The following is a 27,001-nucleotide window of genomic DNA, read 5'->3' on the forward strand; positions in this document are numbered from 1 at the left end:
CGCTTAACCAATATATCATATTCGACTTCCCACCAAAAACTGCAGGCATGCGAAAATTCAAGGAAAAAAAAGTCTGAGAAAACAACAAGAACCAGATAGAGAGATGGGGAAGAATTTGTATTTATCACATTAAAAATTTAAATAACTATGATTAAGATAGCGAAAGGAGTCTTCTGGAAAAGTGGGCAGTATACATAAACAGATGGGTAATGTAAGCAGAGAGATGGAAACTCAGAATAAGAAATAAAATGCAGAAAGTAAACACAGACATGAAGTAGGTGCACACAAGTAAACTGGAAATGGCTGAGGATAGAATTAGTGAGTCTGAATATATGTTAATAGAAACTTCCCAAACTAACATGTAAAAAATAAAAGTTGAAAAAATTAAAACAATATTTACTAACTGTAGAACACATACAAAAAGTGTAACACATACTAATATGAGGTATAATACTAATAGAAGAATATTAAAGGAAAAAAAGTAAAGGAGAATTGAAGTAACCATGACTGGAATTTTTAAAAATTATTGTAATCACTAAACCTTAGATCCAGAAGCTCATCTAAGCCTATCATTTTCAAACTACAGAAAACAAGAGAAAAATCTTGAAAGCAAAAAGTAACATCTTGCCTACAGAAGAACAAAAATAAGAATTACATCAATTCTTCTTGAAAAGCCATGCAAAATATTCACCAGAATGGATCACATTCTAGACCATAAGACATCTCAAAGAATAGAAAGCACAGATACGAAATTAAATTAGGAATTACTAGCGGAAAGATAGCTGGAAAATTCTGAAATACTTGATTAAACAACTACTTTTAAATAACATGATTTAAAAGAAGTCTCAAGCAATTATGTGAAATGATGCTAGTTTATTTTTTTTGTTTTTTTGCAGTTTAAAAACCTTTATTAGAGAATCAGCCACTAGTTTTCATCCCCGTTGACTGTCTGTAGGTTTTGAAAGTGGTGACCGGCACGTAGGTGACCAGTGTGTAGAGCTTGTTTGGGGAATCTTCATCCTCGTTTCGTTTCCTGGACAACCGCACATGGATGCGGCACGGGACGTTCCTGATTCCTTTGGCCCACACAGCTTTCTTGAGCCTGGTGTCGATTCGTACATCTGGTGTCCCCATCTCCTTCATGGCAAACTTCCGAATCTCCTTGAGCGCCCGAGGGGCACGCTTCTTGAAGCCCACGCCATGGATATGCTTATGAATGTTGATGGTGTATTCCCTGGTCACGACCTCGTTGATGGCCGAACGGCCCTTCTTCTCACCGCCCTTCTTCGCGGGAGCCATAGCGCCGGGACCAGGCTGGAAAGGGATGAGGCTAGTTTTTATACTCTCTTGAATCAACTACCAGAAACTATAGAACCAATCATTATCACAGGATACCAAGTTCACAGGTATAAGGGAAAAGAAAGATGAATATGAAACATTGGACATTTTAGGTGGCAATAATACAAATCATGTACATATATATTTAATTTCAAACTCGAGTTCATTTTTTTGTTTATAGGAAAGCTTTCTTGTTTTAAATTTAAAAAATAATTTTATTGGGGCTCATACAATTCTTATCACAATCCATACATACATCCATTGTGTCAAACACATATGTACATTTGTTGCCATCATCCTCAAAACATTTGCCTTCTACTTGAGCCCTTGAGCCCTTAATATCTGCTGCTCATTTTCCCCCTCCCTCCCCACTCCCCCCTACCTCATGAACCCTTCATCATTCATATATTATTATTTTGTCATGTTACACTGTCCGACGTCTCCCCTCCCACCCCACCCCCCGGCTTCTCTGCTGTCCATCCCCTGGGGAGAAGGCTGTACGTAGATTCCTATAATCAGTCCCCCCTTTCTACCCCACATTCTCTCCACCCTCCAGGCATTGCCACTCTCACCACTGGTCCTGAAAGAGTCATCTGTCCTGTATTATTCCCTGTGTTTCCAGTTGCTATTCTGTACCAATGTACATCCTCTGGTCTAGCCAGATTTGCAAGGTAGAATTGGGATCATGATAGTGGGGGGAAGGAAGCATTTAAGAACTAGAGGAAAGTTATATGTTTCATCGTTGCTACTCTGCACCCTGACTGGCTCATCTCCTCCCCACAACCCTTTAGTAAGCGGGTGTCCAGTTGGCTACCAATGGGCTTTGAGTCTCCACTCTGCACTCACCCACATTTACAATGATATGATTTTTTTGATGCTTGATACCTGATCCCTTTGACAGCTCGTGGTCACACAGGCTGGTGGGTTTCTTCCATGTCTGCTTTGTTGCTTCTGAACTAGATGGCCACTTGTTTATCTTCGAGCCTTTAAGACCTCAGATGTTATATCTTTTGATACCTGGGCACCATCAGTTTTCTTCACCACATTTGCTTATGCACACGTTTGTCTTCAGTGATCGTATCAGGGAGGTGGGCACCCATTGATAGGATTTTTAGTTCTTTAATGTCTTATAACTGGTCCCTTCTACACCTCATGGTCAGACAGGCTGGTGTACTTCCATGTGGCCTTTGATGCTTCTGAGCTAGATGGCCGCTTGTTTATCTTTAAGCCTTTAAGATCCCAGACGCTATATCTTTTGACAGCTGGGCACCATCAGCTTTCTTCACCACATTTGCTTATGCACCCATTTTTCTTCAGCAATCGTGTCGCGAAGATGTGCATCCTGGAATGTCAATTTAATAGAACAACGTGTTCTTGCATTGAGTAAGTGCTTGAGTGGAGGCCCAATGTCCATCTGCTGCCTTAATACTATACCTATAAATATATGCACATAGATCTGTTTCCCCACACTCTTATATGCATATATTTACATATGTATATTCTAGCCTTTAGACCTCTATAAATACCCTTTGTCACCTAGTACTAGGAAAGCTACTTACTTTCAATTAAATGATTTAAACTAAATGAAAATATAACTGAAACAAAGTCTGTGGGCTACACCTATTTACTTTTGTTTATGAACTTGGTATCCTGTGGTACTGACTGGTTCTATGATTAAAAATTATTGTCTTTTTGTGGCTTAAAAGCACCATTCATTGTATTACTGAATAATACAGGTAGTTCCCAACTTACAATATATTCAAATTGTGACAAACCTCACTTAGGATTGCCTTGTTTGTTTTATATATTTTATCATTAATAATAAATACTATGTACAATGATCTAGCACAGTGGTTCTCAACCTTCCTAATACTGCAGCCCTTTACTAAAATTATTTTTGTTGCTTCATAACTGTAATTTTGATATGCAGGATGTATTTTCATTGTTATAAATTGAACATAATTAAAACTAATTAATCACAAAACTATGTAATTATATATTGTGAAATATATATTTCTAGATATAAATGAAATTTTGTCTTGAAGCATGGTGTAGCATGGGTAACAGTCTTCACACTGGGTACTCATGTGGGCAGATCTGCATGTGGGCGGACCCGCCTGGAGACGGTTAAAGGAGCAGTGTCTCAGTTCCCAAGACCATCGGAAATATGTGTTTTCCGATGGTCTTAGGGGACCCCTGTGAAAGGGTTATTTGATCCCTAAAGGAGTTGCGACCCACAGGTTGAGAACCGCTACTCTAGCACATAATTTGGTGATGTAATCAGTCTATGTTAAGTTTAAATATAATGTTTCTAACTGCCAAAGATGAGATTTATAAAGAGAATGACCCCCCCTTACAAGTTGAGAACTGCTGAACTAAAGAGTAGCAATTATACCCCACTTCAAAGTATTAGAACATAAATTTATTGACTGAACCCATTATCATCCTTCAATTGTATTCTCAGATTCATTTGCTTGATCACTTTCTTGATCTCTCTGCCTCTACTCTCTCTTCCTATCCCCCTTGCTCCCTCCATGTCTAGTAAACAAAATGCAGTATGATAGGGATTAATTACGAATAAAAAATAATTTTGTCGGTGGTGTGAGGATATGAGCTATCAAGTTTCACAGTTGCTTTTATAAAATATATTTGTATAGTGAAATTAACAAGTGAGTTGGTCCTTAAAGAATGAGGTGCATACCTTGGGGATTGGTTGAAAAACATAGTCTTGTACAATTAAGTTAATTGGCATGGTATAATTAACAGAGTACTTCTAAATTTTAATGTGGTGAATAGTATCTGTATCTTAGGTTCTGGGTGACCATTTAATATACAAATACTGGTCTCTACTCGGCCAGAATAAAAGAGAAAGAAGGAAATTAAAGGCTAAGTGAAGAAAGTAGACTACAGCACCATGACCTCATCTTCCCTGATGGTTTCCAGCTACCACTACTTACCATTCAGGTCAGAGTCACAATAAATGGATTCTGATAGAAAGGGAAAGAAATGCAGCACGATCACCCTGAGATACTCTTTACCCTGAAACTGAAAACGTCCCTTGGGGTTACCTTTAAATAGCAGTTTGGCTTATAAAATGAAAGCTAGCACCCACAAGTAATGGACTACTTTTTAAAATCATCTATGTGAGGTCAAGTGGTCAAAAATTATTTTAAAGATTAAGGGGGCAGGGAAACTATAACTGGAACAAAATGAAAGAGGACAACACATTGTGAAAAATGAATAAGATTCAACCAATATCATTGAATAATTTGTGTTGAATTTCTTAAGTGGGAAACTTACTTGCTGTGCAAACTTTAACCCAATAACAATATGATTTAAAAATGAGGTGGTTATTAATGCTTTCCACCTATATACCCCAATCTTACTCTTTTGTACACACAGGCACATTTTAAATCATTTTATTGGGGGTTCGTACAACTCTTATCACATTCCATACATCCATCCATTGTGTCAAGCACATTTGTACATATGTTGCCATCATCATTCTCAAAACATTTTCTTTCTACTTGAGCCCCTGCTATCAGCACACATTCCCCCTCCCTCACTCTAATCTTATTCTTTATGTACAATAAAAATACTCTTTATAAATCAACCCTTCTCCTGCCCCCTCATTCATGGTCCTTGTTGGCTTAGAGTATCTTAATTCAAGAAAATGCACTGAGCACTGTGGTTATCAGTCCAACACCCACAGCACCAGCCTTGCTCTTTTATGCTAAAGTAAGGCAAAATCAGCACTTAAGTATCTAGTCTGATGTACCTACAGATTATGAAAGACAGGAACCAGTCTCATTCATAATCCAGCACTGCCAATATATGTAAAAACTTGACTGCAATATAGAACCATTCCTACCACCTCCCCCTCCTCCCATTTTGTGGCCACTATTGTACAGTCAATAACAGTATTAAGCCTGACAGCACCACTTTATAAGTTGCTTCGTACACATATGCCTTTTAAGTGAGATAGGAGAAGAGTTACAAAATTACACTCATTACCTTTTATATCTATTCTTTTACTGGTACTCATTTGTGTTTTGTTTTTTTAGTAGCATGCATAATTTTTATTTCTTTTAAAAAATCATTTTATTGAGGGCTCATACAGCTAATTGCATTCTATACATGCATCAATTGTGTAAAGCACATTTGTATATTCGTTGCCCTCATTCATAAAACATTTGCTCTCCACTTAAGCCCTTGGCATCAGCTCCTCTTTTTCCCTCTCCCTCTCCACTTTCCCCCTCTCATGAACTCTTGATAATTTATAAATTATTATTTTGTCATATGTTACACTGTCCAATGTCTCCCTTCACCCACTTTTCTGTTGTCCATCCCCCAGGGGGAAGGTTATATGGATCCTTGCAACCGGTTACCCCTTTCCACCCCACCCACCCTCCACCCTCCTGGTATCACCACTCTCACCATTGGTCCTGAAAGGACCATCTGTCCTGGATTCCCTGTTTCCAGTTCCTATCTGTACCAGTGTACTTCCTCTGGTCTAGCCAGATTTATAAGGTAGAGTTCAGATCATGATAGTGGGGGTGGGGGAGAGGAAGCATTTAGGAACTAGAGGAAAGGTGTATGTTTCATCGTTGCTACATTGCACTCTAACTGGCTCATCTCGTACCCAAGACCCTTCTGTAAGGGGATGTACAGTTGCCTACAGATGTGTTTTGGGTCACCAGTCTGCACTTCCCCTCATTCACAATGATTTGGTTTTTTGTTCTTTGATGCCTGATACCTGATTCCATCTACACTTCATGATTACACAGGCTGGTGTGTTTCTTCCATGTGGACTTTGTTGTTTTTCAGCTAGATAGTCGCTTGTTTATCTTCAAGCCTTTAAGACCCCAGACACCATATCTTTTGATAGCCAGGCACCATCACCACATTTGCTTATGTACGGTACTGCTTTGTCTTCACTGATTGTGTCAGGAAGGTGAGCATCATGGATTGCCAGTTTAATAGAACGAAGTATTCTTGCATTAAGGGAGTATTTCAGGGGAGGGCCAATGTCCATCTGCTACCTTAATACTAAACCTATAAATATATGCACATAGATCGATTTCCCCATCCTCATATATAAATATATTTACATACATATATATATATGCCTGTATTTAGACCTCTATTTATGCCCTTTGCCTCCTAATTCTTTCCTCTATTTCCTTTGACTTTCCTCTTGTCCCAGTATCATGTTCAGCCCTCATTTGGGTTTCAGTAATTTCTCTCGGTTACATTACGCTTGGTCACATTATGCTTGATCATGCCCTACGAGGCCTCCCACACCCTCCTCACCACTGATTTGGATCACTTGTTTCCTTGTCCCTGGGTTTGTTAGCACCACTTCCTTTCCCCCCACCCCCCACTCTCGCATGTCCCCCTGGAACTGTCCTTCCAGTTGTTTTCTCCTCCAGATTGTTCGTCCAGCCTGTTTTATTTAGACAGACCTGCAGAGATAACATGCACAAAAACAAGACAGAGGAAAACAAAGCAACGAAAGAAAACAGAACAACAACAAGCCAATGACAAAACAAACAGCAACAAAAAAGAAAAGCTTGTAGTTAGTTCAAGGACTGTTTGTTGGCCTTTAGGAGTGTTTTCCAGTCCAGTCTGATGGGGTGCCAAGCCCTGGCCCCAAAGTCTATTTTTGGTATTCCCTTGGGATTTCGTTGCTCTGTTCCCCTCGCTGTTCTGTTGCACACCCTTAGTGTTCTGCCTCAGTGGTGGGATCAGATCGGGTGAAATTCCCACACTAGTACTCTAGTTCTTAGAATGTATTCAACTCAATGTCTAGTATTTCATTTCGATTTTTATTATTTGTTGTATATCGGATGTGCTAATGATGAATTCTCACCATCTTTGTTTATCTGGGAATGTCTTAATTTCTTTCTTCTCCTTACCTGTTTTCCTTTCTTTTTAAGCAATAGTGTTGCTGAATATTGATTTTTTGGTTAACATTTTCTTTTATCATTTAGACTGTTAGCCATAGGTTTGTGATAAGAAGTCAGCTATCAGTCTTACTTAGAAAACCCTATACTTGATAAATCCCTCTTTCTTCCTCCCTCCCTCTCTTTTTTACTTCTTCCCTTCCTTTTGCCTAAGTCTTTGTTTTTTAGTAGTTTGGCTTTAGAGCAGTGGTTTTCAACCTCCCTAATACTGTGACCCTTTAATACAGTTCCTCATGTTGTGATGACCCGCAACCATACAATTATTTTCATTACTACTTCATAACTGATTTTTGCTACTGTTATCAAGCGACCCCTGTGAACGGGTCATTCGACACATACCCACTCCGCACAGGGGTCGTAACCCACATGTTGAGAACCACTGCTCTAGAGTGTCTTAAGTATGGTTCTGAGTTGATCTTGCTTTGGAGTTCATTGAGTCTCTTGGATGTGCAGTTAGTGTTTTTCTTAAAAGTTGGGAATGTGGGGCATTATTTCTTCAAATACTCTTTTTACATGTTTCTTTCCTTAATGCATTCCCATTATGTTTTGCTTTATGATTTTCACAGTTCTTCATGGTTCTGTTCATTTTCTTCATTTTTTTTCCTCAGACTGAATAATAACAATTGACCTATCTTTCAGTGTCCCTTTAGTAAATTTTTCACTTCAGTTAAGTTTTTCATCTCCAGAATTTATATTTGGTTCCTTAAAAATTTCTCCATCTTTCGTTGATAACTTTAATATGACATTGTACTCATATTTCCCTTTAATATTTCAAACATGGTTTTCTTTATTGCTCTGAAGTAGCCATAATAGCTGATTTAAAATCTTTGTCTAGTAAGTTCAATATGTAAAGTTTGTTTTTACTCATTTTTGTTTATTTCTTTGGTGAATTTCCTGAATTAATTGGTTAGAATCTGTTATCTACGTGTTCACTCAATTATCTTAGTTGTCTTTTAATGAAGGCAAGGTATTTCTTAACTGCCCAGAACCAGTAAATCTTACAGTTTTTTTGCTCAGGAATTTTCTATGCTGGGGCTTTAAAAATGTGGTATAAAAGTTCCATTATCTTTTAATTCCACTTCTCTATGATCTTTTTGGAGACCCCTCATATGTATTGGAGTAGAATCTGAGGAACAGCCAGAGGTGAAAGATTGGGGTCTTCTCAAATCATTTCTGAGGATGCACACAGCCCTGCACGGGAGCATAGATTCTTAGATTCCCAGGAATATGTTAGTGTTTGCCACAGCCCTTTATAGATGCTTCATCCTTGGGTTTACCTTTTAAAATTTTGGTGGTGGTGTTGGGCAAGTGTTGGAGAGTTAACCACAGGATCAGTGGTTCCAACCCACTCCATGGTAAGAAGATGAAACTACTACCATAAAGACAGTTTCAGAAACCGTGTGTGTGTGTGTGTGTGTGTGTGTGTGTGTGTGTGTGTGTGTGTGTGTGTGTGTGAGAGAGAGAGAGAGAGAGAGAGAGAGAGAGAGAGAGAGAGAGAGAGAGAGAGAGAGAGAATATGAGAATAAATGGTCACTATGTGTCAGAATAGATCCAGTGCCCTCATGAGTTTTGGTTTTAAACACATCATTCCTCCGTTTTACATTTGAAGGCTTCGGTCGTCCACACTCATTAGCCCCAATAAGTAATAGCCCTTAGCTGCAATGTTAAGCAAGTGCGACTGGTCATTTTCAACAAATCCCCTCTGGGAATAAGGCTGTCTGATAGGTTTAGCTCTGATGGCTTGTCTATTTAAGACAGACCGTGTGAATGGACCCTCTAAGACAGCTGTCACATGGCGACAGTTTGGGGGATGCTCCAGTGGTCCCTGGCTGATTTTGCACAGCGACCACAATCATAAGTCTGATGGTTTCATAAGAAGAAACCACCTATAATCTTACTGTTTGTTGTTTTTGCTTTGGCTTGTTTTTTCTTAAAAGATCATTTTATTTCGAGCTCTTACAACAATCCATACATCAATTGTATCAAGTATATTTTCATATGTTACACTGACTACTGTCTCCCTTCCCCCCATGGTTTCTGTTGTTCCTTCCCCTGGAGGGTGTGTGTGTGGTTGTCTGCAGATCATTGCAATCAGTTTCCCCTTCTGCCCCTACTGTCCTCACCTCCCCCCACCCTTCTGGTAGCACTATTCCCATGCCTGTTTTTGGGTTCCATGTGTTGTGAACTCTGGTCTAGCCCACAGTGAAAGGCAGCACTGGGGTCATGATATTGGGGGGTGAGGAAGCCTCGAGGAACCAGAGGAATATTGTGTTTCATTGGTGCTTTACTGTGCGCTGGTTGACTCATCACTTCCCTGCGACCCCTCTGTGAGGGAATGTCCCGCTGTCTACAGATGGGCTTTGGGTGTCTACTCCGAACCCCCTCGTTTTCAACAATATGGTTGTTTGTTTGTTACGGGTCTTCTGATGCCTGGTACCTGGTCCTGATGACACCTCATGATTGTACAGGTTGGTGTGCTTCTTGCATGTGAGCTTGTTGCTTCTCTGCCAGATAGATAGCTGCTTGTTTAACTTCAAGCCTTTAAGACCCCAGACCTGCAGTTCTCAACCAGTTGGTCGTGACCCCTTTGGGGGCCAAATGACCCTTTCACAGGGATTACCTAAGACACTTTTATTTCCTATGGTCTTAGAACCTAGACACCACTGCTTTATGTGTCTCCAGGCAGGTCTGCCCATATACGAGTACCCAGCATAAAGACTGTTACCCATTCTACACCATGGTTCAAGACAAAATTTCATTTATTTGTCATTAGAAATAAATATTTCACAATATATAATTACATATTGTTTTATGGTTAATCACTGTTCCTTAATTATGTTCAATTTGTAGCAGTGACAATACATCCTGCATATCAGATATTTATATTACAATTCATAACAGTAACAAAATTACAGTTATGAAGTAGCAACAAAAATAATTTTATGGTTGGGGGTCACCACAACATGAGGAACTGTATGAAAGGGTTGAAGCATTAGGAAGGTTGAGAACCACTTCCCCAGACGCTGTATCTGGGCGCCATCTGCTTTCTTCACCACATTTGCTTATGCATCCATTTTGTCTTCAGCGATTGTGCCAGGAGAGTGAGCATTACAGAGTTTGTTGTTGAGTCTATTCCTACTCATGTGACCCTAGTTCCCTATAGGACTTCTTAGGCTATAATCTTTATGGGATTCTATTACCAAGGTCTCCTCTCTCACAGGAGAGAAAGATAGGGCTTTTTACTCCCATAAAGAGTTAGTTTCAGGAACCCACGGGCAGGTCTACTTTGTCTTATAAAGTTGACTCAATGACAGTGAGTTTTGGGTTTCTCCCACAGAGCAATTAGTGAGCTCAAACGGCCAATCTTTCTATTGATTACTAGCCAAGCACTTACTCATTAATTCCTGTTTATAATTTGGCTTACAGCCATGTACTCTCTGCCCCTCTCTACCCCCCTCCCGGCACCACCACTAGATCTATATTTATTTATAGAAATTGTGTTCTTTTCACAAATAAATTTTGATTCATTTATTATATAGTCATGTTGACAAATTGCATCAAGATTTTACAGTGCTGCTTTATGCATTACTATTTATTACCATCAAGTCAATTCCACCTCAGAACAACCCTATAGGACAGAGTAGAACTGCCTCATAGGGGTTTCCAGGGCCATGATTCTTAACAGATGCAACTGCTACAGCTATCTTCTTGGAGTAGTACTGGTGGTGAAATAGTTAAGGTGTATTGTACCAAGCTGGCTGATAAACACATGTGGAACTAATTGAAGGGCAGTGAGCTAAATGGCTTGGTGATCCTCTCCTTTCTGGTTCTCTTGTGTCTTGCTCTCTGATGGTCGGACCAGGGAGCAGATGCCTCAGCTGACAAGGCTCACTTCCTGCGAGACATCCCTGAGGAGAAATCCCACGGACTTACCCCGATGTAGCCCTGGGTGTTGGAGAAATACGGTGGAGACCCCTGCCAGTGTTGATATCCTTACACCGCCACTGGATTCAAGGGCTTTCTACCCAATGGCCTGTAATCCTCCTGCATTTGGCGTCATTGTGTGTGTTTTGTGAGTTTGAAGAGGACTTTGTAGATTGGTGTCGGACATACGGGCTAAATTGGATTTATGGGCTTGGACTGGATGGGATTGGGATGCTTTCTGAATGTGCACTTACCCTTTTATATAATACTGTCTCATACATAAATGAGTTTCTGTGGATTTGTTTCTCTAGTTTACCCAGACTAACACAGCTGGGTTCAAACTGACAACCTTTAAAGAACAGCTGTACACTCAACCACTGCAGTGCTGGGCTCCTTCCTAACATAGTTAGCACTTGACAAAAACAATTTTTTTTGTTAGGAAATACTTCTGTATTATCTGTTACTCGTACTGGCAAACTTTTTCTGTGAATGACCAAAGAGCCCTGATGGCACTGCCTGGTAAGCATTGGGCAGTTAATCTGAAGGTCAGCAGTTCACACTCAACAGCAACTCCACAGGAAAGAGAGGAGGCTTTTTGCTCCCATAAAAATTTACAACCTCAGAAACCCTAGATAGTCTTCAGGAGTCAGAATTGACCTCAATCACAGTGGATATGTTTGGAGTTTATTTTGATTTTGAGGCCTAAATAGTTTCAGTTGCAAATAATTAACTTCCTCCATACCAAAAGCAGCCAGGCTGACCAAAAACTAAAAAAAGGTGTGGTGTGGTCTTATAAAACTTTATAGCAAAAATCCCCCAAAAAAACTTTATGGCAAAAGCAGAGTGAGCTGGGTTTGCTCAATAACCCTAGTTTTTGGAAATTTTTAAAATATTGTTTTTAATATATTCACTCTTATTAGTCATAGGTCCTAGTATCCTAGTGTCCAAATTTTCACGTACATCTTTACTTTTTTCCTTAGTGTTAAATTCTGAAAATGGGATTCCTCAGTCTAAGAGTACATCCTTAAGGTTTTTTATTTTGTATAATTATGACTACGAGGAGTTTTGTTTCATTTTATGGTTTTGGGAGATGGAGGAGAAATGATATCTTAAGAAAGAACCAGAGGAAAACGGAGATTGAGTTAGTGAAAGGAAGGATCTAGGAAGATAAGAGACCCATGATGTGGTACAAACAGTTAACACACTGTGCTACTAGGCCAAAGGTGGAAAGTTCCTGTCCACCGAGAGGCACCACAAGCAAGGATTGGTGATCTATCCACTTCTGAAAAATAAGCCATTGAAGACCCTACGGGGTCTACTCTGACACATAAGGAGTCACCATGGGTTGGATAGCTGGTTAAGAAGAAAATATTAAAAATTACATATATACGAAATATTCTGTAAAAATCACAAGTTTTTCTTTTTGTAACTCTGTTGAGGTTTGTTTGAAACCTTTTATAGATTGAGTGTGATATTGGGAAGGTTGTTGTTAGGTGCTGTCGTTGGGGTCAGTTGCAACTCAAAGGGACCCCATGCACAACAGAAAGAAACATTGCCTGAGCCATCCTCACAATTGTTCCTGTGTTGGAGCCCATTGTTGCAGTCACTGTGTCATCCCAGCTGGTGGAGGGCCTTCTTGTTTGCTGCCCCTCTACCGTACCACGCATGATAGCTTTCTCTAGGGATGGGTCTATTCTGTGGACCAAGTCTAGCCATCTCACTTCTATGCAGCATTCTAGTTGTGTTTCTTCCAAGGCAGATTTGTTTATTTTGGCAGTCCTTGGTACCTTGAATATTCTTCACCAGCACCACAATTCAAATGCATGGATCATTTTATGGTCTTCCTTATTTAATGTCTGATTTCAAATGCAAATGAGGCATTTGAAAATACCAGTTTGGGGCAGGAAGGAGGTAGGGTTGCAAAAGAATTAAAAGTAAGCATTTCTTAGATAGTCTGTGAGGTGCTGTTAGGCTAGCACGATTTTATTTCATTGGGGAGAGGAGGGAAGGCATTATATTTTTCACTCACTTCTGAATGATGATAGAGAAGTAATTAATTAGTGTAAGTATTGGTAAACTGTTACTCATGGGCCAAATCCTTCCCCATTGCCTGTTTTTGTAAATGAATTTTATTGGAACATAGCCCTGATCATTCATTTACATATGGCAGATGTAGAGTAAGTGTATCCGACTTTATGGGCCGTAAAACCTAAAATACAGTGTCTGCCACTTCATATAAAAAGTTTGCAGACCTATGAATTACAGGGATTTAGTCTTTCTGTTTATTGAAAATGGGTCTACTAAAATAGAGGCAACTACTGAATAGACAAACAAGATTTTGAATGATGCACAATTTAATTTAGAGACCAGATCCAGGCACTTTAAATACAGAACAAAATGTGAGAAAATTACATAAGAAATGTTGGACTATAGAGGATTTAAGATTTAGTGTAATTCTAGATTCGGTGAAAGATTAGATTCAGAACCCACCAGTCCTGGCCAGTATAGAGGCACTTACCTTAGTCATACAAACAGTACAGAAAGCTTTGTCATATCTTTAAAAACCGAATAGACACAAATACTGTGTAACAAGTTTCCTTGGGGCCTCCCTGAAACAACTTTGTTGTAACTTCTGAACTAAGCAGCATCTTTCAAATGTAAAAGTTCAGGTTCTTAAAGAAAGATTGTTTTTTTTTTAATCTGTGAAGATGGCTTTATTCTTCATAAGACAGCCTTTATTCTTACATATGGATTGCCCAAATTAAACTTATGTGAACTTGAGAGAAGAAAATCAGAAAACATGGGTTCTTCTTTCTCGTAGGTTTTTAAAGAATCCCAAAGTACATAGCCAAACCAAAAACCTACTGCCATCAAGTCAATTCTAACTATTAGCAACAATGCTTGGCTGTGGTTCTTAACCTTCCTAATGCTGCGACCCTTTAATACAGTTCCTCATGTTGTGGTGACCCCCAATGATAAAAATTATTTTCGTTGCTACTTCATAACTGTAATTTTGCTACTTTTATGAATCGTAATGTAAATGTATGATATGCAGGATGTATTTTCATTGCTACAAATTGAACATAATTAAAGCATAGTGATTAATCACAAAACAATATGTAATTATATAGTGTGAAATATTTATGTGCTTTCCGATGGTCTTCGGCGACCCCTGTGAGAAGGTGGTTCGACCCGCAGGTTGAGAACCGCTGCTGGCTAGGGTTTCTGCTTCACAGGCGCAGACAGCCTCATCTTCTCCTTGCAGTGGATAATGAGGCAGACTTTGCTGTAAGCAGCCCAACACCTAACCCACAGAAGTTCAGGGATTCGTTTAGCAGAATGTTTAGCAGTACCTTTTACTAGTTTTATAAAGTCATCCTTTAAAAAATGCTACATGTGAGACTCCTAGGAGTATAGTGCAAAAGCCTCTGAAGTCAGGTTCCTCTTGACTCGGCCGATAAGTAGATATTGAAAGAAAATGAATCTTTTTTCCTATCTTCCTGCTTCCTGACTCATGTTATAAGAAGCCACTAATTTAAATTTTTCAGTTGCTCGTGTTAGAACCATTTTTCACAGCTGAGCTGAAATCTTAACTGGTGCAGTTGAAGGTAGACTACTTTACCTGAGAGATTTCACAGCTGTGTGACTCAGCAGATTTTTGCAGCATAAAGCTGATGGAGAAGTATACAGAAGTGGTATATATCTTGTCTAGATAGAACGACTGTTATAGAACTACAGATTTTACAGGTGATTGTTGCCAAGAAGTAATCGACTCATCCACATTGTATACATGTCTCTTCCTTTATTTTATTTTTTCTTGTTTCTTAACATTTCTTTTTCTGTTGTATTATGTATTAGACTAGGCAGTACTATACCAAGAATTATTTGTATTATGATTGTGCTTCAGGAGATTGTTCTTGGTGAGCTGGTGACTAAAGTACTGAGCCATTCCGTAACTATCCTAAAAACAGAGAGGAATGTCTGTGATGTACTGACTACAACTTTGCATATGGTAGGAACGTGCAATAAACTAGGATTTCACGCTGCCCTACATACACATGCCCTCTTGTAACCCTTATCAGAGTTCCTTATAATAATTGTATCAAGAGCCCCTCTGTTTTTGTGCATTTGTGTTTTTCTTCTTCAGAAACTTTTACATCATCCCTTTCTCCTTACGCAGTTATTCTATTTTGCCGAAGCTTCATTCACTCATGTATTTAGTAAATATTTATTGTGTTGTACGTGCATTAAACAGTTTCAGGGCCTAAAGAATTTGTAGGGGAGTCAAATACGGAAATAGGCTATTATAAAATGATAAGCCATCACTCACCCACTCACTGCCATCATGTTGATACCTATTCATAGCAACCCTGTAGAACAGGGTACAACTGCCCTTATTATGAGTTTCTAAGGCTGTGACTATTTATAGGAGTAGAAAGCCTCATCTTTCGCCCAAGGAAGGGCTAGTGGATTCAACCTTCTGAACTTTTGATTAACAGTCCAACATGTAACACACTATGTCACCAATAAGCCAACACAGTAACTTAAAATTGAACTAACATGGTTAAGTAGAAAGTTACTGGTTTTAGATTTAATTGACCTGTCTTAAATATATCTTTTTCAAATATTTAATAACTCAGACTTTTGGGAAGTTCACCTCTGTGATATTTGACAAGTCGTTTGAAGACTTAAAAATAATATAAATATTCAGCACAAAGCCTATTAAATAAATAATGTCCTGCCTCTAATCTAAATCATACACTTGAAGATTACTGTCAAAAGAAAGAATTACTATGACCACTACTTCACAGAAGAATTAATTTTCATAAGAAATTTTGTGAGTACCCTGCCTGTAAGGAAGCTATTTATAGGAATCCTATTTTGAAATTGTTTCTTGTAAAACTGTTATCAAAATCCCATTAATAAGGAGCTTTAACTGTTAAATTAGTATCTTAGGAATTTATTATGCTTATACAAATAAGTGATTTCAATTCTATAATCATGAGTCTTAGATTTATTTATAAATTTAATATAGACTATGTATCTCCACCTATTCCACTTAGTAGTTTAGTAGTTGCTCATAACAAAATTTCATAAGTTGGAATAAACTCAGTGGTACAATGGGAGTGAGTTTAGCTTGTTTGTTTGTTTTTTAATATAATTGGTGGTAAAAATAGAAACAAACTGATCTAACAGTAACACAATTTATAATACTTCCAAAGTATGAAGGTTTTCAGTTCAAATCACAGTCCGGAATGTACAAATTTTATTTCATTATGTGGTTGATCTTTCTAACTTTGTCATACTGTATAAAAACTTCTGATGTCTAGGTTAATTCCATTGTAATTATACTTTAAAAATGCGACAAGCTGATGTTACTCCACATAAGTAGTATAAACTTGAGGTAACAACAGAACATCGGTCTTTTTTCTAAATACTTTATATGAGTCATTCTAACTTATCAATGGGAAATAGCGATCCAGCACTGTGTAATGAAACTCCAATAGGAGTTCCCAACAAAACAAACAGTGAAGCTGAGAGGGGAGGGAGAAAAGCGGTGAGGAGAAATGTGTGGCTTGTGTTGGCAGGAGCTGTACTCGGATAGTGAGTGACAGCATGAGAAAAATGGATGTGTTCTTCCATCATGGCTCTCTCCTCTCTGTGTAAATTAGACAAATGGCATGCACCTAAGGGGGGCTGGGGACAAGTCTCTGATGACAGGAGCCACTTCTATACCGCCTGCCAGGTTCAGGGGAGTAACAGTGCGTCTGCTTTTGATGCTGTTTTTCTTGTTACTCACCTTGTCCGAGACACTTGGCTCTTTCTGTAGCGCTGCGTTTGTGGTTTCTTGCTGTATTCCGTTATCAGAGCTGTGCAGACCCTCTGTTGGCAAGCCAGCACCATTTAACCCTTTCTGAACCTTGGTTGATAGAATGACTTCGTGAAAGGGTGCAGGCTTGTGTTTACCTCTCATCTCCCTGTTCCCACCCCCACCCCCAAATATACAAGTTAGATATCTTCAAGTCTGTTGCAGATGACTGCTCTGTAGGGGTTTTGTTTTGATTTGTTGCTGCTGTTTGTTTTTTCTAATAGTAAAATTTCACACACTCAAACTGATTTTACTTTTCACCTGGCGATATCTTGGGTTTAGGGAAATCTTTTGTTTGAAAACATTTATGCAAAACAGACATTAATTGATGTCTTTAGTAAACTTTCAGTGAATTCCTAAAAGCTTCCTGACACTGCTAAGTGGCATTGTAGGTTGATTCAGTGATGTACATAACACTGATTGGGTTGTGATCATTTTCACTAGAATTACTAATCAATCATAAAAATGCTGGTGTTTACAAAGTGTTTCTAAGTGTTCTGTTGTAAAATACAGTTAAGAGAGGTGGGTTTAACTGAGTTTATTTTCAACCTTTACCTAAGGTAAACTGTGCTGCCATTAGAACATTTAAGTGACTTGTACTGACATTGTAATGCTAAAAATGTTGAAAGCTTCTCAAGACTAAACTGTATAATATGTTACATTTTAGGTCAGAAGACGTGTCTTCATCTACATGGCATCTTTCCTTACCTCTACGTGCCATATGATGGTTGTGGACAGCAGCCAGAAAGCTATCTCTCTCAGATGGCGTTCAGTATCGACAGAGCACTTAATGTGGCTTTAGGCAATCCATCTTCCACTGCTCAGCATGTGTTCAAAGTGTCATTAGTATCAGGAATGTAAGTATATGATAAATCTTTTCAAATTTTGATTTATCTATAGATCTATTAGTATTCTAATTAGAAGAAACATCTGATTCAAAAACACTTTGTTCATGTTCTCTTTACCTCTAGTCTAGTTAGTGTAAATGGGGAGAGCTTCTTGTGATAACTTTTAAAATAAATGTCTATCAAAAAGGGATAAATGGTTAACATTGATCTCTGTTTTAATCTTTCCTGTTTCTCCAGCTTCCTAATACTATAGAAATTTACTCATATTGTAAGTATGTATTAAGCCTGGTCAATGTCTCAAGCACTGTTCCAGGCACTTGAGATAGATTGATAAACAAACCAGAGGTGCTTGTTGCCGTGGAGCTTACCTCTGTAGTGGTGGGAAACAGACCTTTAGAATGTACATGGAATAAATCTGTTTATTAAAGGTGAATAATGCTATAGAAAGAAAAGATGGTATAGGACAGGATAAGGAGACGTTAGGAGTTAGGTGTGGAGAAGTGGGCAAGTGGAACTTTTAAATAGGATAATGAAGAAGGAGCGCAGTGGTTAAGTACTTGGCTGCTAACCAAAAGGCTGACAGTTTGAACCCATCAACCACTTCACAAGAGAAAGTTATGGCAGAAACCCTGTGGAACAGTCTGCTCTGTCCTTTAGGGTAGCTGTGAGTCACTTTGATGGCAGCGAGTGTAATTGTTTGTTTTTAATCAAGGAAGATTTCACTGCCTAGGCAAATGACTTTTTAGCAAAGACTTGAAGGAGGTGAAAGAGGAGGTGCAGCGTGAAAGGGGAAAGTAGAACAAAATGAGATTAGAAAGGTATGAGAGGATGGGAATCATGTAGACCAGTAGTTCTCACCGAATGGCCCAGGATCAGAAACATCACCATAATCTGGAATGACAGTCATGAGAATGCCCTTCTCAGATCTTCAACTGCAAGGAGCCTGAATGACTGATGACCCCACTGTTGCATACTGAAACCTAATCCATCACCCCATGTGATCTGAAAACACTTTGCAGAGACTGCTCTCAGCCAGTGACTGAACATGGGAGGGGTACTTAGGAGGTCCTGTTCCTTAGTGTAGGAAGATAAGACACACAGGACTCCTAGGGGGCAACTAGCTTGAGGTTTCCATGATGGCTTTGCTGAACTTTCATTAGAATTGCACTGCAATGCAAGACCCAAACTTCCTTCCATTCCTCTTTCTTTCACTTCACATTAGACCATATGGTTCTCCCAACCTCTGTTGGCTCCCTCTTCTTATTCTGTCACAAGTATTTTCCATAATAAATCTCCTGCATTTTTGGCATCTTTTTTAAATTAGAGGACTTGGGCACACAGAAAAAACATGGTAGAAATTCGGTGTCCCACACTTTTTCTGAGTTATTGCTTGATTTTGAGCAATATTTGACTTTTTTTTAACTTCCTGCCAAAGAATCTCCCTATGTATCCATACCATTTTATGTTGCTGCTTTGTGAACTTGCACAATTAGTTGTAACAGCTGAATAGGGAAGATGATATGTGTGTTGTTATTTATAGGACTGTTTTTGAGAAACACTAAGGTTTTTTTTTCAACCACAAAAAGAAATGAAAGTGTGATAGGCTTGAGACTGGGAGTGAAGGAGATGGGAGAAGGGCATGGAAGACCTCTTTTCTCTACTACATATTCATTTAAAAGACAGAAAAAGGACACATTATAAGAGTCATGATGAATTGAGGTTGTTTGCTGCTCCTTTCTGTCCCTAATTTTTTAAGTGATCCCGTAAAAAATAATAAACTGGGTATGGTTTGACTAATTCAAAGCCCTCCTTCCCACACTTTAAGTAATATTTAATTGGAAGGTCTTTGCTTTATAATATTAAAGTAAAATGGAATCAAGCCAGTACAGTCTAATTAGGGCAGTAAGTTGTGTTACTTTATCTCTGACTGATGGAAATCATTTAAAATACCCTTTTCTTATATTTCAGGCCTTTTTATGGTTATCATGAGAAGGAAAGACACTTTATGAAGATCTATCTTTATAATCCTGCAATGGTGAAAAGGTACAAAGATAAATAAGTCTCTGAAAACTATCATTTAAGTACTTTAGTAATAAAAAATACAGAAGCCGTATATATTAAAGAAAGAGACCATGATAAATACATATATATATTTCTACAGAGAGATTTATGAATTGGCTAATGTTTATGTTTGGGGCTCTAGGAAAAATATTTTAAGAATAGCAGGATCTTGGTTCATGGTCCCTTAAGCTTCCCTTGTATCGTAGGTATATGGAATTTGTAGGAGTAGGTAAGAAGTTAAAGCTGCCTTTTATGGTCTTAGTGCTCTGCTGGCCATCCCAGGTATTGACTACTAAGAGAACCTTGCTCTCAAGTTTCGAAACATAGGGGAAATGTGTGAGAGGCTAGGGTGAAAGGGCTTCCTGACTCTTGCTGGTTCTTTCTAAACCAAACTCACTGTCATCAAACTCGGGCTGTCTCATAGCAACATGCTGTGGGTTTCTGAGACTGTAACCAATTACAAATAGAAACCCCCCATCTTTTTCCTGCAGAGCTGCTGGTGGTTTCAAACTGCAGACTGTGGACCACAGTCCCAACGCATAACCACCACACCAGTAGGGCTGATTCCTTAATAAAACCTTATATCCTGAGGTTGGTTGGTTTGTTTGTTTTGGGGGGTGTTTAGTAGTCTTTCCCTGCCCCCTTCATTCAACTAGTCTTTAGCCCACTTTCTACATTATCTTGGAGCTCAGGTTATTAGTGGCAGGAAGGACACATATATAAAAGATTTCAGACATCTTTTGGGTTCAAAACAAGGGTTTTTACTGTCTGGTGGAGACTAGTATGAAGAGGGTGAGTATTGATTTTTCAGGAGGATCTCTTTGCCCTCAGGTGCTGGGCTCTAAAGGGGCCATCCTTTTCTTAGAACACAAATTAAATGTCTCCCCAGAATGAATTAAGGTACTGAGACACACAACCAACAAGGACATGAGGTTTTCTCTGGATTAGGTCATTCATTAGGCTTTTGAGTCCTTCATCCCAATGATTATTCCCTTTTCTAGGTAATCAGCGAGAGCTAGCTTTTCCTGTAGCCTTACCCCTTGCCTTATCTTAAACAGTATTATGCATAGGTGAAGGAACCCTGGTAGTATAGTGGTTACCAGTTGGGCTATGATTCAAAAGGTCAGCAGTTTGAAACCACTAGCTGCACTTGAAGAGAAAGATGGAGCTTTCTGCTCCTGTAAAAGGTTATAGTCTTGGAAACGTACAGGGACAGTTCTGTCCTATAGGGTCACTATGAGTTGGCATTGACTGAACTACAGTGGGTTTGGTTTGGTTTGGTTTATGTAAGGTACCAAATATTCCAGAATGAGTGGGGTGTGTGTGTGTTTGTGTTTTCAGGCAAGATCCCCTCCACTCACACTTTCTCATGTTAATTGAGTACAAAAGAGCAAGCTATGGATTCTTACTTTTTCTTGCACACCTGAGATAAAAAGTTAAACTTCCTAGCCACAAAATGTGCTCAAAGAGGGAACCAGGTATAAGTATTTTTGTTTTGAATAGATAACTTCTAAATTGTAATTCTACTTGTATAAATGTAATTGATTTATCTTATTTGGACTATAGCAATCACTTATTAAACTTTTCCAACAAGTTTACATTACATTTTACAGTCTTCTTATTTCAGTATTCATCTGAAGTTGCCTGGTTTAACAATTATTTATGTATACATTTTTTAAATATGTAAAGTACCTATATTATATGATGCACTATGGAATTTGTGGGGTAAAGAGTAGTGAGCAAAATTTTCATGACTCTTGGCCTCAAGGAACTTGTAGCTTAGAAAAGAGGCAGTGAACAGCTAACAAAACCTTATATAAACTCAAAGTTTCTGATACAGGCTACAAAGTAAAAGAGCAGACTGCTCACTGGGCGTAGGCGGTGAATACAAATGGGAAACATGGAGGTGTAGTGGGAAGAGTGTGGATTGCAAACAGTGTTAAAAAACTAAACATTAACTGATTACAAAATCTACGTATAGCTTCCTCCCTGAGAGAGAAACAGCAGAGAAGAAGGTGGGGGGAGACGTCGGACAGTGTAATATATGACAAAATAATAATTTCTGAATGATGAAGAGTTCATGAGGTGTAGTGGGGAGGAAGGGGGAAAATGAGCAGCTGATATTAAGGGCTCAGGTAGAAGGCAAATGTTTTGAGAATGATGATGGCAACAAATGTACATATGTTCTTGACACAATGGATGTATGTATGGATTGTGATAAGAATTGTACAAGCCCCCAATAAAATGATTTAATAAATAAATTTTAAAAATTTTTAAAGCTAAATATGTTTAAATTTTGGAACAGAAAACCAATTTGCTCTGCAGTCCACCCACATCACAATAAACAGTTTAAAAAAGCAAAAGCAAGAAGCTGAAAGATCTACTCAGCAGTACCTAACATAGTAAGAACAGTTACTCTGTGGGTTTCTGTCTTAGGCATTCAACCTTCTTTTCTATCTTCATGGTTTGGTTTGGTTTGGTTTCAACCTTTAGACATTTGACTTTCAAATATATCAATATATTAAGCCACCCACTGAATAGATCGATTAATCCTTCTAGAGTGAGGGTTCAACAGTCAGAAAATTTGTTTTGAGTTTTAGCTCTGCCACTTTTTACTTGTCCCATTTCAGCCGATTATTTAAATTTCTCTAGAAATTCTAGAAGATAGAGCACAACTGTCCCATAGGAAGCAGAATGCCACGTCTTTCTTGCCCAGAGCAGCTGTTGTGTTTGAACTGCCAACTTTTTTTTTAACAGTTAAGCAGTTTTACTATTGTGCAACCAGGGCTCCTTGACTTAATCCATCTTCCTCCTCAAAAAGAAAAAGAAAACTCCATTTTTCCTTCAGTATTTTCCACTTTAATAAATGACAGCATTGTCATCAGTTGCTTTAAGCTAAATATTTAGACATCATCCTCAGCTTTTTACCTCACTCTCCACATCTAGTTTGTCAAATTCTGACCCTTTTTGTAAATCATTTTATTAGGGGCTCGTACAATTCTTACCACAATCCATACATACATCCATTGTGTCAAGAACATATGTACATTTGTTGCCATCATCATTCTCAAAACATTTTCCTTCTATCCCCCTTAATATCCCCTTTCACTTTTGATGTATTTTTGGCATCATTTTTTTCCATGATCCCTGTTTCAGCCACCATTAACTTAGTTTTCCCATTATAGCCTCCTCGCTCTCCATCTCTAATCTTATGCGTTTGGTGATTAGTCTGGTCATTTCACTTGCTCTGTTCCCTGCTCAGGCAAATTCCACCACCTATTCAAATGTCTTAGCAGACCCTGCCCTGTTGGTCTTCTCACTAGCTCTCTAACCCCCCCCCCCACTCCAGTCTGACAAAACTTAATTCAGTGGCTTCAGTTGCTAAATAAGCTGTTTTCTTTTGATCCTTGCAATTTTATCTGCATAAGCTATTCTATCGTTGTATTGAAGAAAAAGTACCTCGAATTCATCTCCTACTTAGAGACTTAGAGTCCCCACAAAGACCTTACAGAAATCATCAATTTGCTATCTCTTCTAGATGCTTCATGTGTTTCCCCTGCATTCCACTTAATACTGTGTATACTCATGTGTAAGCTGAGTTGTTCAGCACATTTTTAATGCAGTTTTGTGGTAAAATTAGGTGCCTCGGCTGATGTTCGGGTTGGCTTATGCTCAAGTATATATGGTAATTATAGTTGTCTGTTGTTTGTATGTTCCATCATGAAGGTGGGGGAGAAATAAACAGCTAAGAAAAAATAAGTGATGACACTTCTGAACAGTGAGCTTATGCATCTCATTTTCTTTTTCTTTAAAAAAATGTATTGGGGTCTCTTGCAGTTCTTCTGACATTCCATACACCAGTTGTTTCAAGCATGGTTGTACATATGTTGCCATCATCATTTTCTAAACATTTACTGTGTATTTGAGCCTTTGGTATCAGTTCCTCTTTTTTCCCTCCCTCCCACTCTTGTGACCCTTTGATAACTTTTAAATTATTATTGTTTATATTTTATAAATTGTCTCCCTTCACCCGTGGTTCTGTTGTTCATCCCCCTGGGGTAGGATAGGGATATTAACGTGTTGATCGTTGTGCGATCGGTTCCCCTTCTCCTTTCTTCCCTCCTTTTTGCTTTTTTAGAATGTTTGTGTAATGATTTCAAATGTATTTCTATATTTTTAAAGGGAAAGTTCATATTTTAAAATTCTTTTGACACTGGCTTTTTAACAAAAACTTTCAATAAAAATCTAAATGAGCTTTTGTGTGCTTACATGCTACATTTTATTCTCTATCTGCATAATAATTATCTTAACATTTTAGGGAATATAATTTCCTGATAGAACTCTTTTTCTTCTAATTTAGGATATGTGAACTTTTGCAAAGTGGAGCCATAATGAATAAATTTTACCAGCCTCATGAAGCTCATATTCCCTACCTCCTCCAGCTCTTCATTGACTACAATTTGTATGGAATGAACCTAATAAATCTGGCTGCTGTCAAGTTCCGGAAAGCAAAAAGGAAAAGTAAGGTTAATTTCACAGGTTCAGATTAAATTTTTTTATTATTATTAATCATTTTATTGGGTATCTCTTACATATCTTACAACCATCCATCATTCAAATGTATTAAGCACACTTGTACAGATGTTATCACCAACATTTCCAAACAGATTAAAATTTGGTATTTAATCATGATTTATAAAATAGCACATACACTTAGAAATTAAGAATTGAATTGGGATTCAAATGAGTCAGGTGAAGCATCTTAAAAGAAATTATTTTTGTTGTCTTTGTTTTTGTAACAGATAATGAAGTATAAGTCATATACAATTCACTCATTTAAAGTGTGTGATTCGTGACTTTTAGCATATTCAGAGTTGTGAAACCATCACCCGAGTCCCCTCATAAAGACACCCATGCCCATTAACTAGCACTCCCTACTCTCCCACCACGTAGAATTCCATAATCATCTTCTTTTTTAAAATGTAGGCATTTACCTGCATAAATTTTAAATTCTACAGTGTTTTGCCCTGCACCCTGTAGGTTGAGGTATATGGGGGGGTATAAAAAAACAACCCAGATTGTGCTGGGCAGAGCAGAGCTCTCAGAGTACACATGTTTCCCACTAGGCGAGCATCAAGGAACTTGGTTTGAGTTAGTGCACCCACTGACGTCACCTGGGAAGGTTCTTTCTAATCACAGTGAATTTTTTCGTGAAAGCAGTTTTGGTTGAACCTTTTTTTTAATGATGGCCAATTTAAGAGAACAACATGTGACTGAAATTTTGTTCACTGCTTGGGAAAAACTGTAGTGATATTGCAGAAACTGTCGTGATATTGAACACAGCTTACGAGGACAGCGCTATGGGAAAAACTCAAGTGCACAAGTGCTTTTCTCATTTCAAAAAAGGTGAAATGTCCCTTGATGGAAAAGCTTGTCTGGATGTCGGTCACCTTCCTGAATAGATGTAAATGTTGACTCCTAGTGCGTTTGCAGTTCATTCCACCAGGTCAGACTGTTAATCAAGCTTTCTATTTAGAGGTTCTGAAAAGTTGCATAACTGTGTGACTAAAAAGCCTGATTGGTGGCAGATGGGACTGGTTTTGCCACCACAGCATGCACCTGCTCATGCAACCATCTCATTGCACCAGTTTTTGGCCAAAAAATAGCATACCTCTCTTGCCCCACGCACCTTACTCCATGCAACTTCTTTTTGTTTCTGTGAATGCAGAGGGACATGAAAGGACAGCAATTTGACAACTTAGAAGAGGTGAAGAAAAAATGAGGGAGGTGCTGTCAGCCATCCAAAAAGAGACGAGTTTGAAAAATGAGTTTAAGAATGGAATTGCAGATTTGGCAAATGTATTACGTGCAATGGAGAGTACTTTGAAAGTGATAAGGTTGCTTTGTAAAAAAAAATTACATAGCTTTGAGGGGGAAAAAACTCCCATTTTGGGGAGGCATGACCCCTCGTATATAATGTGTATCTTTTGATTCATCTCAGGATTTTCTAATTTCCCTTGTAAAATATTCCTTAATCCACTGATTACTTATGAGGAGTATATGCCTTAATTTTTACAATAGGAATAGTTTCAAAAAGTTAATGGAAGAAATTTCTTTATCTTTTAATTCAATTTTTTCACAAACTTTTTGAAGCTCCTCATATTTGCAAGTTTCCTGTACTCCTTAAGAAGTGAACATTATAGCTTGGTTTTCATAGAACATGTATGTCTGATGTAATATGGGGAGGACATTAGTACCATTCTGGAAATACCATGGGTTTGACGCCCCCAAATTGAGCTCTCATCTTTATTATCACTGGACTGTGTTATTAGACATAATGAACATACTGGTCTTTCTAGAAACGCAGGAAGGTTTTGAGGATTGCACAAGATAGGACATGTGTATAAATTACCTGATACATAGGCAGTTCTGAAATATTTGTTATCTTCCCTTTTTGGGGACCTGTATTGCCCTATCTAATGTTTTTAAAAAATTATACTAACAAACTTTAGAATTGGTACTTTTTAAACTATCTGCCATTTTGTCCTGATAAAGTGTTATCATCTCCATCAGGACAAACAAGTATTTCCAAAGAAAGTACAGTGAACTTAATTGGCTACTAAAATTACAAGTTCAAATCTAATCATTTTCCTAATTTACAAAGTTCCACATGCTCTACCATTAACCTCCAGCGCCATTATGGTTTTTAAAATTCTTGCTGTGAATCCATTACTTTCTGACGTCACTGGCTTTCTTCCAGTATCTATGCAAGGGGCTTCAAAAAGTTCATAGACAAATGGAATGAAAAGATAGTGAAAAATTTCTATGAAGTTTTTGAAGTCCCTTCATTTCATACTTGTCTGCTTAGATCCATGCACTGTTGGCTTCACTATCTAGAATACTCTTCGTGATCTACCACTATTTGGCTACTTCGTGTCATTGTAACCTCAATTTAAAGTCAGCTATGGAGAACCCTTCCTTTAACACCTAATCCA

General features: G+C 38.3%; 1 protein-coding gene and 1 pseudogene across 2 annotated transcripts in view; one reads left to right on the forward strand and one right to left on the reverse strand.

Annotated features, from left to right (window-relative positions):
- Positions 1-27,001, forward strand: part of REV3L (REV3 like, DNA directed polymerase zeta catalytic subunit) — a 170,274-nt gene that overhangs the window by 41,754 nt on the left and 101,519 nt on the right. For both annotated transcript variants that reach the window (XM_075554663.1, XM_075554664.1), the window contains exons 2-4: positions 17,765-17,954; positions 19,914-19,988; positions 24,367-24,527. In XM_075554663.1, coding sequence (XP_075410778.1) covers positions 17,765-17,954; positions 19,914-19,988; positions 24,367-24,527 — 426 coding nt within the window. The remainder of the gene's footprint in view (positions 1-17,764; positions 17,955-19,913; positions 19,989-24,366; positions 24,528-27,001) is intronic.
- On the reverse strand, positions 926-1,302 carry LOC142452769 (large ribosomal subunit protein eL31-like; annotated as a pseudogene).

The sequence above is a fragment of the Tenrec ecaudatus genome, chromosome 7 (assembly GCF_050624435.1).
Source record: "Tenrec ecaudatus isolate mTenEca1 chromosome 7, mTenEca1.hap1, whole genome shotgun sequence".
In the NCBI taxonomy this organism is placed as follows: Eukaryota; Metazoa; Chordata; class Mammalia; order Afrosoricida; family Tenrecidae; genus Tenrec; species Tenrec ecaudatus.